The sequence below is a fragment of the Camelus bactrianus genome, chromosome 13 (genome assembly GCF_048773025.1).
Source record: "Camelus bactrianus isolate YW-2024 breed Bactrian camel chromosome 13, ASM4877302v1, whole genome shotgun sequence".
Taxonomy (NCBI): domain Eukaryota; kingdom Metazoa; phylum Chordata; class Mammalia; order Artiodactyla; family Camelidae; genus Camelus; species Camelus bactrianus.
Genome location: NC_133551.1, coordinates 62,313,336 through 62,326,308, shown reverse-complemented (window position 1 = coordinate 62,326,308; position 12,973 = coordinate 62,313,336). Strand labels below are relative to the sequence as shown.

At 54.9% G+C, this 12,973-nt stretch overlaps 1 protein-coding gene across 2 annotated transcripts in view; it reads right to left on the bottom strand.

The window, feature by feature from the left end:
- The window catches only part of RUNX3 (RUNX family transcription factor 3), a 60,442-nt gene extending 54,143 nt beyond the window's left edge, over window positions 1-6,299 (bottom strand). Inside the window, exon 1 of one of the 2 annotated variants that reach the window (XM_074377151.1) lies at window positions 5,758-6,299. In XM_074377151.1, the coding sequence (XP_074233252.1) occupies window positions 5,758-5,815 (58 nt within the window). In that variant the 5' untranslated portion in view covers window positions 5,816-6,299. The remainder of the gene's footprint in view (window positions 1-5,757) is intronic. The other variant, XM_074377150.1, reaches the window with a different exon arrangement.
- Window positions 6,300-12,973: the final 6,674 nt, after the last annotated feature.

The following is a 12,973-nucleotide window of genomic DNA, read 5'->3' as shown; positions in this document are numbered from 1 at the left end:
GGCTGCAGCCTGGGCTCATAACTGCATTTCATGTTGCCTCTTTCCCAGAGAGCACCCTCTTCTCCATCCCCAATTCTGGGAGCCATTGACAAGGAGTCTGGAAGTCCCTTTACAGTCTCTGCTATGCATACGTCTGCAACACAAGGGGGTCAGTGTTGGAGATGGAGCAGTGGGGTGAGATGTGTGAACATCTGCCAAGTGGCAAGAGGCAGAGCCGAGGGGCTGGAGGAGGTGGTTGTGCTGAGTGAGCGCTCACTACAGACCATGCGTGGCTTGCGGGGCTTCAGGGCAGGGCCACGTTGTCTCTTGCAACCACTGAAGCTCCGTCTTACACAGGAGGAAACAGACTCAAAGAGGTGAACTAACATGTTAGGTCCCCCGGCTACTGAACAGCTTAAACCTGGTCTGACTCCTAAACCATGCACGAGGGTGATGGCTGGTCCTCGGGTAGCTGAGAGAAGTCAGTGTTCCTGCTGCGAAATTCAGCCTCACACAAGACCACACACCTCTTTGGACCTCAGTTTCCCCATCTATAAAACAAGGCAGAGGCACTCTCTACCGGCCAGCTCCAACATTGTCCTGAATTCACTCACTGTTCCTGCTCCTTGTGGTGTCCCATGGCAGGACCAGGTCTCTCTCTGGCCCGTTTTCCTAACCCTGCTGTGTCCTGGGGCCTCCTGCAGGAGGTGCTGGTTCAAGGCAGGTGCTAGTGGGCCCGGGTTCCAAACCACCTGAGAGGTAAAGCCCTCCTTTCCTCCCTTCCTCCTCCCTTTCACTTCCTCCATGGAAGGCAGGCTGCTCGGCGCTAAGGTGGGAATGAGTGGCTGAGTCCCACGGCTGCCCGGGTCCTGGAAGATCCAGGCGGCCAGGGCTCCCTGGTGGCTGCAGGTGGTCCCGGGGAAGACTCCTGGCAGAGAGTGAGTATGAGTGCAGTCTTGAAGTTTGGGTGAGACTCCCCAGCTGCCAGTGGGGCACACTCTGCGTGGGGGATTTGAGGAAGGGTCTGTAGACAAGGCATCCCCAGGAGATGGGAGTCAGGGCTTGTGTTACAGCTGCCCCCCTGAACCCTGAGCCCAGGCCTCTGTCTCCCCACCCATGGAGGAGTCTAGACTGGCTCAGAGGTGAGGCTGGGGTCAGGGCATGCTGCTGCCTCCCTGCCCTCTGGAAGAGCCTTCTGGAAGTTCGGGTTTTTAGGCCCTGTTGCTCAGGGGCATCCGACTCCTGGCCGCCCCCCTCCTGGACACTCCCCCACCCCCTCAGGTGGCCTAGCAAGCTCAGCTTTGATGCAGCCACCTCAAGGCTGAGGTGTCAATGGGCTCTCTATGTGACCAGTGGGGCTGCTGGGGGCCGCCGGCCGCCGTAGTGGGCGCGGGTGAGGCCTGGACACACAGTCCCACTGTGTGGGGCCAGCTCATGCCCGCCCAGACCCTGTGGCTGAGGGGGACTCCCAGGAATGCCCTTCCAGCCCCGGGGGCACTTTGGACAGGCAGGGTGGTCTGAGGAGACGGGTGTGTGCAGGGCGGCCTCAGGAGCCGCCGTCAAAGGGGCCCCGCAGAGGTGGCGCCAGGCAAGCGCCATGGTGGGTGTGGGACGGCTGGTGGTCAGTCCCTTCATCTCCTGGGGTTGTGGGGGAGGGGAGGCCATCAAGGGTGTCCTGCTCAGGGTGACCCACCATCCTGGGGTGCCTGGGACTCGGGAGAGTCCCCGATGTTCGGCCACTGCCCAGAGCTGAGCAAAGAACGCAGTGAGTGACCTCTCTGGTCAGGGCAGCTCCCTCCCTGTCCAGTGAGCTCTGAGTCAGACCATCCCAGCGAGACCTGCCCAGGGCCATCTGGTTCACCCTCTGCCTCCACACAGACGTGCCTCTTGCCTGAGAGGCCGTTTCCCATTTCTCCCAGGTGTCCTCAGGGGAGCAGCTACCGGCAACTACCCCCCCTCCACGGCTGAGAGAGCTCCGGCCAGACGGTCCTGTCCTGGTCCCCCTCTGGCAGCTCACCCTGCACCGTGCCCTCCAGCCCTCCCAGGAGGCGCCCTGCGTTGTCTCATCCTTTCTTGCCTCCACACGTTGGCCCATGTCCTTTCCCCATGTGTCACCTCCTCACCCTGCAAGACCCAGCACCAGCATCACTTTTCCAGGGAACTGTCCTCTCAACCCCCCAGGTGATCTTCCAGCCCCTGGTACCCTGATGAACTTTTATCATACCTCAGTGCAATTTTTGGTTGACTCATCTCTTTCTACACCAGACTGTGACCTCTTTGAGGGTAGAGACCCTGACCTAGTCACCCTTGTACCTGAGCTCCAGGCTTATGGTAATTTTTAAAAATGAGCACATTTATTGAGCACTTACTCTGTGCCCGGCACCCTGCTCACTTAATTCCCTCCAAAGCCCCGTGAGGTTAGTGTAATCATCATTCCCATTTTACAGATGGGGGAGCAGAGGTACAGAGAGGTAAAGGAACTTGCTCCGGGCTACACAGTTAGTGAAAGGCAGAGTCAGGACCTGAGCCCAGACAGTCTGATGCCAGAGCCCCAGCTGGAGTCTCAGAACTCTGCTCCTTGATAAGCTTTTGTGGAATTACTGAATAAAGAAAAACCTCTCTCTCCCGGGGGCCTCCTGATTCCTGCCTGTGGCAATTTAGGCCCATTTCCTCTGGTTCCCTCCCTCCTCAGTGTCCTGGGGAGAGTGATTTTCCTGTGGGGTGCTGTGAGGGGGACCTGCTGCAAGCGGGACGTCCTGGGGGATACAGAGAAGGACCTAATGCAGCAGGTCCAGAATAAAGGTGCCGGCCCTCGGTGGAGCTGTGGGCGGGCCCTCGGGCATCCTCAAGGCCATCACCCATATTTGTGGGGAAACCAAGGCCTAGAGACAGGAAGGGACTTGCCCATAGTCACGCAGTGTGTCATTAGGCCTCAGCTTCCCCGTTTGCCAGAGAGGACTCATATCCCTTCTCCTGCCTGGGAGAATCCCAAGAGAGGAGAGGAGGGGAGGTGGAGAATTGCTCAGGGCCCGGGGCACCCCAGTATCTCCCTTCGCCTTCTCACACCTCCATCTCAGTGCCTGGAATTCTGCCATCAGTCTGCCAGCTCTTTGGATTAAACATTATCCTCTTCTTGCTCCTCCCCACCCTCTACTTTACGTGAAAATCAAATGTCTCTCCACCCTCTTCCCAAACCTCTTTGTCCTAAGGAACTGAGAGGCATTCTGGAATCTGGAATCCAACTTAAAAAGCTCTCTAGGGGCAGTCATGTCTTGAGACCCGTGAACTTGGTGGGGAAACACATGACATCTTTCCTTTCACTGATCTCTAACAAATTTCCACAGTGATTTTGTCACCAAAGGAAATCACAAATACTTTTCAGTCCCATCAGGGCCATCACAGTTTCTCTTAAAATACTGTGCATGCTCATCACAGCTGCGTGACTCCGTAACTGTCTCCGCTGTGACTATCTTTTCACTCTGTTACTGCAAAGGCACGTGGTCACGATGTCACAAAATTGCTTTTTTATAGTTTGATAGCTCTCTTTCCATAGATTTAGGTTTTTTCATAGTACTTTGTATTTTGTTTTATGCATTTGAAAATGCAATTCTTGGCTTCTTGAAACTCCAGAAAGGTCCGTGGCTCAGAGCAGGTTAAGGACCCTGCATGGGCAGCAGGTAGCTGAGCCCTGCAGGACCCAGGGGTCAGATCTCTTTGGGGGAGAATTGGCAGCTGAGTCCTGTGAGCCCCAGAGACAGAATTTGGGAGACAGATGCCCTGAAGGGAGCAGAACATGGGGAATAGAAGTGGGCTGGAGAGACGGGGCCAGACAGTGCGGACAGAACATGGAACTGCAGGGAAAGCCTCAGACCCCAGACCAGGAGGCCTCCCCATACCCCAGCGTACAAGGCACATCTGCACCCCTGTCCTCCAGGAAGCAGCTGGCTCTGCCCAGCAGCCTCCTGTTTCTGTGCACATCCTGGGCCCAAAGCCACCAGCTCTCCTTTCCCTCCCCTCCCTGCCACCTTCCACCATTTCTCAGGCCCCGTGGACTCAGAAACCCATCCTAGGTGGGTGGCCCATTAGTCCGGTCTCCCGAAATTCCTTTGTTTTGAACTCGACATTTCTCCTTCTTGCTCGTGGAAGGAGAAATACAGATTACAGAGACCCAGCAAATGGTTTTTATAAACTCTTATTTTCTTGCCACAGAACTGCCTTTAATTAGCTCCGAGGACTACAAAGGAAACAGCGTTATAATAAGAGCAGCTTGAAGGAAGGAGCCCACGGCTCTTGGATCCCAGACCTGGGGCTGCTGCTGGTTACCAGCCACAGTCAGGTCTGATGGGAGTGTCCCCGCCACGGGGACAGCAGGCCCCCCTCCCCAACTCAGTCCCCATCTGCAGCCACATAGCCAGCCTCAGCTTCTCTCCCGGGAGGAGGAAAAGGTTCAGATGTCAGATAAGCCCTTGCAGAAACCTTTGGACAATAAGCACCCAAGTGTGCCTCAGTCCCTGCCCAGAGCCGGCTCTGAGTCACTCTGTTAGCCAGCAGTGGGACAGGCGGATGGGCAGAAGGGCAGATGGACAGTCAGACCGACGTCTGTGTCTCGGCTGACCACCTCAGCTGAGAAAAGGCAACAACAGCCGTCCAAACCCTGGTGTTCTGGATGCCACTCTCTCCCCCTGTTCTGGAGGAGAACTCATCCCCGTGTCTAACCCAGAGACACTACCCTCATACAGAGTCCACTCCCAGTCTCAGGTAATCAGAATGTCACAGCCAGAGGGACTGCCATCTGAGGCACAGAGAAGTTAAGTAACTTATCTATGGCCACTCAGCATGGTAGCCACTGAGCTGGGACTCAGACTCAGGGCCTCTTGACCCCCAATTTTGGGTGCCGCAGCCCCACCTGGGCTCCCTCTGGCAGGGAGGAAGGCATCAGGGGGTTGTCCGAGGCCCAGGCATAGCACCTTACAGGCCAGACAGAGGCAGAAAAAGTCTCCCCTTGAGTTCCAGGCTCAATCAGAGGCTCCAAGTGGGGTGTCCTGGAAACTTATCCTTTTTGAGGGACACAACCCAGACCTCTGGGTCCCTCTAGGCCATGAATACAGGCAGAAGCCCCCCAGAAGCACTTATTTCTCCCCTGTGACTAAGTCCACGAACCTTCCCGAGGCCCACCCCACCAAGCTGATCCAGTTTCAGGGCAACCCAGAGCTGTGCAAGTTCCCAGCAAAAGCCTGCAGCCTCCTCCTCCTTCTGCTTCTCTCACCCCAGGGGTTACTCGGGAGATGCAAGGTGGGAGAAGGTCTCTGGATTCCAAGGTGTCGCTTTACCCCCTGCCTGCTCCACACCTCTGGCCAGAAGCCAGCCAGGTGTCTGGTGTCTGAGTGTCTGAGCTCAGGTGGAAGGTCTGAGCTCTCCAGGTGGGCCAGGGGCTAGGGCTGCAGAGCCCCATGGGTGAGGCAGGAAGCCTTGGGACACCCCTGTGTCCTCCCCACCCCACGACCCTCCAAGGTCTGGCCTCTGAGGTCTTGAGGTCTCGTGGTAGCCGTTGCCCCCACCACCAACAGTCCCCACCAGGCGGGGAGCAAAGTCCCACAAAGATGTTCTACTCCAGGAGACCACGGTGGCTACCAAGCCCTCTTCCCACCTTGGGCTTTCAGAAGCCAGCGGATTAAAGTAGACAGCCCAGGCGCTTGAAGGCAGCCAGGGCAGGCAGCGGAGGGACACAGTCCGGGGCTTGGCCACAGCTCCCCACCCGAAAGGGCGATCATTACTCACCGCGAATGAAGGTCGGAGAGTAGGTCGGGAAGGAATCGAAGATGCTGTTGGATGCCATGCCCCGCTCGGAGGAAGGCGAGGTTCCAGCCCTTCAGGGGCTTGGGTTGGGATGGACTTGGTTGGCCGCTGTTTTATTTTTTCCTAGCTACTTTCGAAAATAAAAGGGTGGTGGTGGTGGTGTTGCTTTTTGTGTTTTGTTTTGTTTTGTTTCGTCTCTTTTCCCCCCCTACTGCTGTGAAAAAGAAAAAGGAAAGAACGCAAGCGTGTGTGTATGTGTGTGTGTGTGTGTGTGTGTGTGTGTGTGTGTGTGAGCGAGAGAGAAAAAAAATCCCCAAGGAAAGTAAGTTTCTGTTTGTACCCAAGAATTTGGATTCCCGGTCCCACAGGAATGTCTTGCCACAAATTTTCAACAGAAGCGTATGCAGAGTGTATCATTAGATGGCGGGAAGGGGCTTTCAGCAGCCAAGGCAGGAGTCGCAGGGCAGTGAGAGCAAAGCCAGCCCAGCATCAAGCACCACGGAATGAATGAATGAGGCTCACCCCCTGCAGAGCCCAGCTCAGTGGGTGCGAGGGCGGCCCGGGGGTGGGAGGACCGGGAGCCAACCAGCTCCGGCGCAGGGCCCCGGAGGCAGCCGAGGGCCTGGCCTTGTGGTTCTGTGGTTGAGGGACCAGGCCTTCACAGTGTCAACCCAACCTCAGCTCACAGGATGCAAGAAGCCAGCTCGCGGCCTTGGCCCATTGGCTGGGTGGTGGTCACCTGGGTCGTGATGTCACAGCCTCTTAGAAGATCTTGTGGTTGCCTCTCTCTCTTTTTAGAAAAAAAAAAAAAAAGAAAGAAAGAAAGAAAGAGAGAGAGAGAAAAAAAGGGATGGCTTTTATTTGTTGGGCTAGCCTCAGCACGCGGCCCAGAAGCAGAACCGAAAGTGGTAGGAGAGGGAGCGGCTGGGCCGGTGGTTTGGATCCTGTGGGAGACTCCTTTTTAATCAAGTCCAGTATCGGCCCGGGCAGCCCGGAGCCCCGCAGGGCCTGCACTGGGTGCTGGGACCCCAGATCGCCTCCAAGCCCCCCGCCCCAGGCTGCTTGCAGCTGACACCCTGCTATTGTCCACCACCCCTGCAGCTGGGAAAGGCGTCCACATGTGTGGCTGGGTGGCACTGCAGGGCAATTTTATGGGAGCTGGGATTAGGTACAAAGGGAAACACGTGAAGGGGCGTCACCAGCACTCACGCTGAGGCCTGTCTGCCGAGAAGGGCTTTCCTCGGGAAAGCGGGTGCATGGCCTTGCCAGGGGCCCTATGCAGAGCTCAGGTCTGAGGCCCACGCTTGTCACTCGAGGCCCTTTGCTCATTTTGCCCACCTGTGCACCCCTTTGGGGTTCTCTGTTCCAGCCTCACGTGCCTGGGCTTTCCTGCCTCCCCGCCTTTGCTCTCGGTGTCCTCCCCTGGCTCCTTTGGGCCCGTTGTCAGCCCTCTTTTTGAATCCTTCAATTCCCAGACAGATGCAAAAGCAGAAAAGACATGGAAGATGGTTCAACTCTCCACTTCCGTGTTCCAGAAGCCAGGTTAGGGGAGAGGGGTGACTTTACCATTTCCTTTGCAATTTCTACTCTCCCATTTCATGGGCCAGACCACTGAGACCCTGAATATTGACATCAGCTTGTGCAAGGCCACACAGCATTGTGAGTGGAATTAGAATGTCAACCTCTGGCTCACATCCTGGGCCTCAGCCCTGACACTGCAGGGCCCTGAAGTGCCCTCTAAGCTAAATCCCAAGGCTTTCGAGAGCCTCTTGGCCTCTCTTAGGGACCCCAAGCTTGGGGCCAGGCCCTAGCCCCAGCCTTGGACTCAGGGTGGCCTCTATAGGCTAACACGGAGCAGAAGGGTCATCCAGGAGGGAGAGGGGCTTATCCAAGTTCCCACAGAGACTTGCTTCTGCCCACAGCCTCACTGGATCATTAGGAGGACACCCTTGGAAATTTGCTGTCTGTGCCTCATCTGGATCCTCATGAAGGCTCACTCTTCCATTCCTAAATGGTGAATTGGTGGTAGTGGTGGTGGTGGTAGGGGTTTAATTCATCCAGGGAAGAAGCAGGTTTATGGTGAAAGCCACAGGGCTTTGGAGTCAGATTCAAGTTCAGGCACAGCTCTGTTGAATCCGAGCTGCAAGACCATGGACCAAATCACTTCCCTTCTCTGGGCCTCAGTTTCCTTCCCTGTAAAATGGGGATAACACATTCCTCAGAGGGACAGGCAACTGGGTGAGAGCACCATGAAGTTCTGTTTCCTTGCCTGAGTCTCGGTGATGCAATTGGGATTCCGTTATGAGTAAGCGCAGGAAAAGAACCATCACAGTCACAGAGGAGGACAGTCTGTCCCCATTGTAAATGCATCAGCTGGCCCAGCCTGGGCAGGTTCGCAGGGGTCAGCAGCACAGGCAGAGCCTGCCAAGGGGCCTTGGCTCCCTGGTTAAATTTGGAGCATTTTGGAGTCAGCCATGTTGTGAAATAGGTCAGAGATGGACACAACTAGGAAGACCCCTCCTTTAACAGAAGTGGAAACTGAGGTCCCCTGAGGGGTGGAGACTCAGCCGAGCTCCCCCGTGAGTCAGTGGAACCCGGGCCTTCTGTTTCCCAGCCCAGGAGCTGTTTCCATTGTGCCGACCCCACCACCTCCAGTTTCTAACATACCACCGTACACACTTCGCTGTTTTTTTCCACACACAAGAGTGGGCCCCCCATTACACCTATAATTTGGTCACTCTGAGGGACTCCCCCAGCCTGGGAAGCTGAGCTCAGGCCCAGGCAGGGGGCCCAGGAGGGGGCCCAGGAGGGGTTGCTGAGCCCAGAGTCACCTCTGTGCAGCAGGTGGCTTAATGCCTTCCTGGGACCATGTGGCAAATGCTTACTGAGTGACAGATTTGGTCCTTCCCTCAAGAGGCTTAGCATCTCTGTGTGCCCCTTCAGAAGCATGGGCCAGACTCTGAATGAACCCCTGGAATGGAGGCTGCCCAGGGAAGCAGAAAGAACCTTCCTGAAGCTTGACTTTGGTCCTTATGAGCTGCGAGATGGTGGGCAAGAGGCTTTTTTAGTTCTGAGTCCACTTCCTAGCCTGTAAGATGGGACCAACTACCTTACTCACTTCTCAAAATGGCAAAGGGGAGTAAATGGGCAACAACTGTGAGTGTGTCTGGCACGTTGTAGGTGCCCAGTTCCTAGGACTCTTTTCCTGCCACTTCTGACCATGCACTCTCTCAACATGCGGTGGGCAGTCCTCCTGTTCTCCAATGGGAAAAAAAAAATCCAACACCATAGAAACCTCTGAACCATTTAGATGAGGTTAATACAAAAATTTGGTTGAATAATAGAAGCATTAAAAAAATAGTAATGTTCCTTAACTATTTATTTTACCCTTAAACTTACACCAAATGCACCAATGGCCTCCCTCTTGTTCTTCTGTCTTAAACCAACCTAGAAGGCATCTCCTACAATTTCCAGGATTGTGCTCTTTCAAGTGGAATGTGGATGTAAAGATGCTTATGAAGCAGTTAGCATCCGGTAGCATCCAGATCTTACTCTTTTGCCCAATCTTATACAATGTTCCACCCATACCTAATCCATTTTTTAGCAACTTGCCTACACCGAGTCTTTCCAAGGTATTCAGCCTAGTTTTCATAGAAACAGACACCCTGTCTTGCATCATATCATTGATAACATCACATCGCCACTAGTGAGGGTCCCAGTCTGGAAAACAGAAGCCACTTTGAGTGCTGGAAACTGAGGGTCTGACGTTAGTGCCGGGTTATCAGAAACCCAGGTGATGGAAGAGCTGAGAAGCCAAAGAGAGGTGGTGGGGAGCCCCAAGACCAGCCAGGGCAGGAAGCCACTGCCATCTTTTGGCAAGAGGGACACAAGGAGAAGTGGTGTCGTGAGGGTCCCCAGTGGAAGCAGGAGCATTTGCTGGAGCCACAGAGTCCTCTGGAACAAAGAATAAAGGAACTTCTCTCTTTCTTTCATCTAATCATCCTCTCTCAGTGCCTCCAATCAGTCGAATGGAGCTGGAGCCAGCCAACTTCGTGGAATCAGACCTCTGCATTATAGAGCCAAACAAGGGAGGGAGTAGATGGATCTGAGGACCAAGTGGCCCAGGACTAGCATGGTACCCAATGAAGTTCTGTAACCACAGAAACCCTACTGGAATAAACGGGTTTGGGAACAAACCCATCAGATGTTTGGCAAGTTGACAGCTCAGTGGGCTGGTGGGACCAGAAGGTGTGGATCCCAGTGAGGGATATGCTAGCCAAGGGCATCGACTGGCTTATGATACCAGAAGTACCAGTGACCCCATGAGCCATTTACATGGGGGTCCGTTAGGAAAATACCCACTGTGAATGGTGGTAAAATCCGTCTTCTTAACCTGTGTGCAGAGCTGATACTTTCATTGCAACCTTGGGTGACAGTGATTGGAGAATTATGAGCATTGGCTGCTGGGCCCATCTATGAACTTTACAGTTTACAGAGATGGCACATTCCTGAACCCACTGGACCCGCCCAACAACCTGCTGGATAGATGTGGCTCTCTTCTCTTTTCTGATGAGGAAAAGACGAATCCCAGGGATTAATCCCCAATTTTAGCCTCCAGGAGTCAGTACAGCCAGCTTGGACCCAACAGGTAGCAGATTTGAGGTGGACACTTGTCTTAGAGTTCAAATTCTGGCTTTCTACCAGCCAGTCACAGTGCTGGGTCTGAGGAAGGTGCTGGAATGATATTTGAGATCTGCTGCAGGCTGCCCAGGGCCTCCACCTTCAGGGATTAGCACAGAGACTTCAAGATGAGATGCCCCCTCCCCCCATCCCCCGCCACCCAGGTCCAGCCCCTGCTCTACTGGGAGCTCAGGGCAGGGGGTGAGGCTTGCAAGCACGCAGCCCCTCCTAGGGGCCGGGATACCCAGGCCAAGCTAAAGATTGTTGACTAAGAACCTACCACGTGGGATGCACATAGCGAGAGCTTTACGCACAAAGTCTCCAATGGTGGGCTCTCAAGACAGCCAACCATGCTCAGCGGACTTCTGCCATTTTCAGAGGGCAGTCAGAGAGTTGAGGAGACCTGCTCAAGGTCACCCAGTTTGCAGGTGGAGGAAGCAGGATCAAACCCAACCTGCCCTCCGCCTGCTTTCTGGGCTTCTCCCCTCCCCACCCCCAACCTCTCTCTTTCCTGTTGTTTGTTTCGAAAAACTGCTCATGGTGCCCCCTTCAAAACCAAACCCCTCCCTCTCCTCCACCTTCCTGTCTCAGCCCCCTTCTCCAGGCCCTCCCTTTGCTGGACGCTTCGCTGCCATCCCCTATAGCTGCCATAGGCTTAGTGGCATTGAAGACAATCTTGTAATGATCTTTCCTCTCAGTGTCTGCTTCACCAGGGACCCCAGTAATTCCATTTTCAGCCTTTCCTCTTAGGGGAAATTCCACCATTAGTGCACATTTGGGTTTGGATACATTTTAGCCATAGCCCTCTGTCAAAAAGAAGAGGGTGGAGAAGTAACAGAGCCCCTGAACGGGGTTAGCAAACTTGGGAGAGGAGCACAGGCTGGGTTCTACCCAGCTCCCCCAGAATAGGCAAGCTGCCTCTCTCTCTGGCCAGACTTTTCCCTGTGCTTGAAATAATGAGCCACCTGCACTCACCTGCCCTGTCGCCATCCCACTGCCACCTGCACACAAACACACCAGGCAGACAGAGCAGAGGTGGTTGTCTCCATTTTACAGCCAGGGAAACTGAGGCTCGAAGAAGGGGGGGCCTCACAGGCAGTCACAGGTGTGATAAGATGCTTTCTACTGCAGGTGTACTGTCACCACGTCCAGCCATCCCCAGGACACCCCCTTGACCTCCCTTTTCTCTCCCCCTAGGGAGGTTGAGTGCTGGGGCCTTGGAGTCAGGAAAGCGGGTTCAGGTCACAACTTTGGCAGTTCCTGGCCATGCAATGTCAGCTGGTTCTATGTGAACCTCACCTCCCTCACCTGTAAGATGGGGAAAATCAAAAGCCTTCTCCCAGGGTGTGCAGGTGAGGAGGGAACCCCTGGGAAGAGCACAGGTGGGCACCTGGCCAGGGTAAGCTCTTCTTCTGTTACTGTTTTCTGTCTACCAGCCTGAGAGCCCTGGGCAGGCAGGTGGCAGTGTGTAGGGGGTGAGGGCGCTGTGCTTGCAGGGGAGGAGGGCACGTGTGGAGCTGGGTGGTGGTGGCAGAGAGGGGCGTGTGGCTGACTGGCAACTTCCCCAGTGTCCTTGGTGCCCCCAAAAGATTCCTGCCACCCAGTCCCACCGAGGCTCTGCTTCCAGCAGCCCTGACTCTCTTGGGTTCTGGAAGCCGACCCCAGTCGACGGCCACCTGAATGAACCTGGGTCCCAGTCTGCAGGACAGGGCTGGAGAGGTCACCCCGGCCGAAGGTGTCCTTCCTGAGACACTGGTCAGCTCTCACAGGAGACTTCTCCTGTGGTCCTTTGAGACCTGGAAAGCCTCGCCCATAACCTGCTTCCTCCTCAGAGTCCCAGGCCCCTCAGAGGAAGAAAGAAAACCCCAAACTGCAGCCCCTTTTGGCTCATAAAACGATTTTTCTTTGGGTTTTTCAGTGGAATAGTCTATTTTTAGCATCAAAGAGCTCTGCCAGGGGCTTAGACCTGCTGAGGGACCAGCTTTGTGTGACCACAAACCCTGCCGGAGGTGGGCATTCCTCAGCGGGGGGGGGGGGGCAGCAAGGAAGGGCTCCCCCATCATCACCCCGTCCCCCCGCCCCCGGTGCCACACCACTCCAGACCTGGCCCAGGGCTCCTTCCTTTCCTGTTCAGGGAGCGCTTGTTTAGGGCCGGGCCTGCCCCCACCTCATACCTCACTTCTTTCAGTGTGTTCTCCCCACAAACTTAACAATAATCATAAACTAGCCCTTCCTGCATGCCAGCTACTCCTCCAAGGACTTAGTAAATTAACTCACTTAGTTCTCACAATAATCAGATCATTTAACATATAAGGAGACTGAGTCTCAGAGAGGTTAAGTGACTTACCCAAGTTCAGCTCAGAAGGCATGGAGTCAGGATTTGAACCCAGACAGTCTATTTTATCATTAGTTGGTCTTACGTTACAGCTGAGGAAACAGAGTCTCAGAGAAACGGATGAAGGGGTTCAAAATCACCTGGATAGCAAACGGGGAGTCCAGGCTTCTCGGCAGTGTTGCT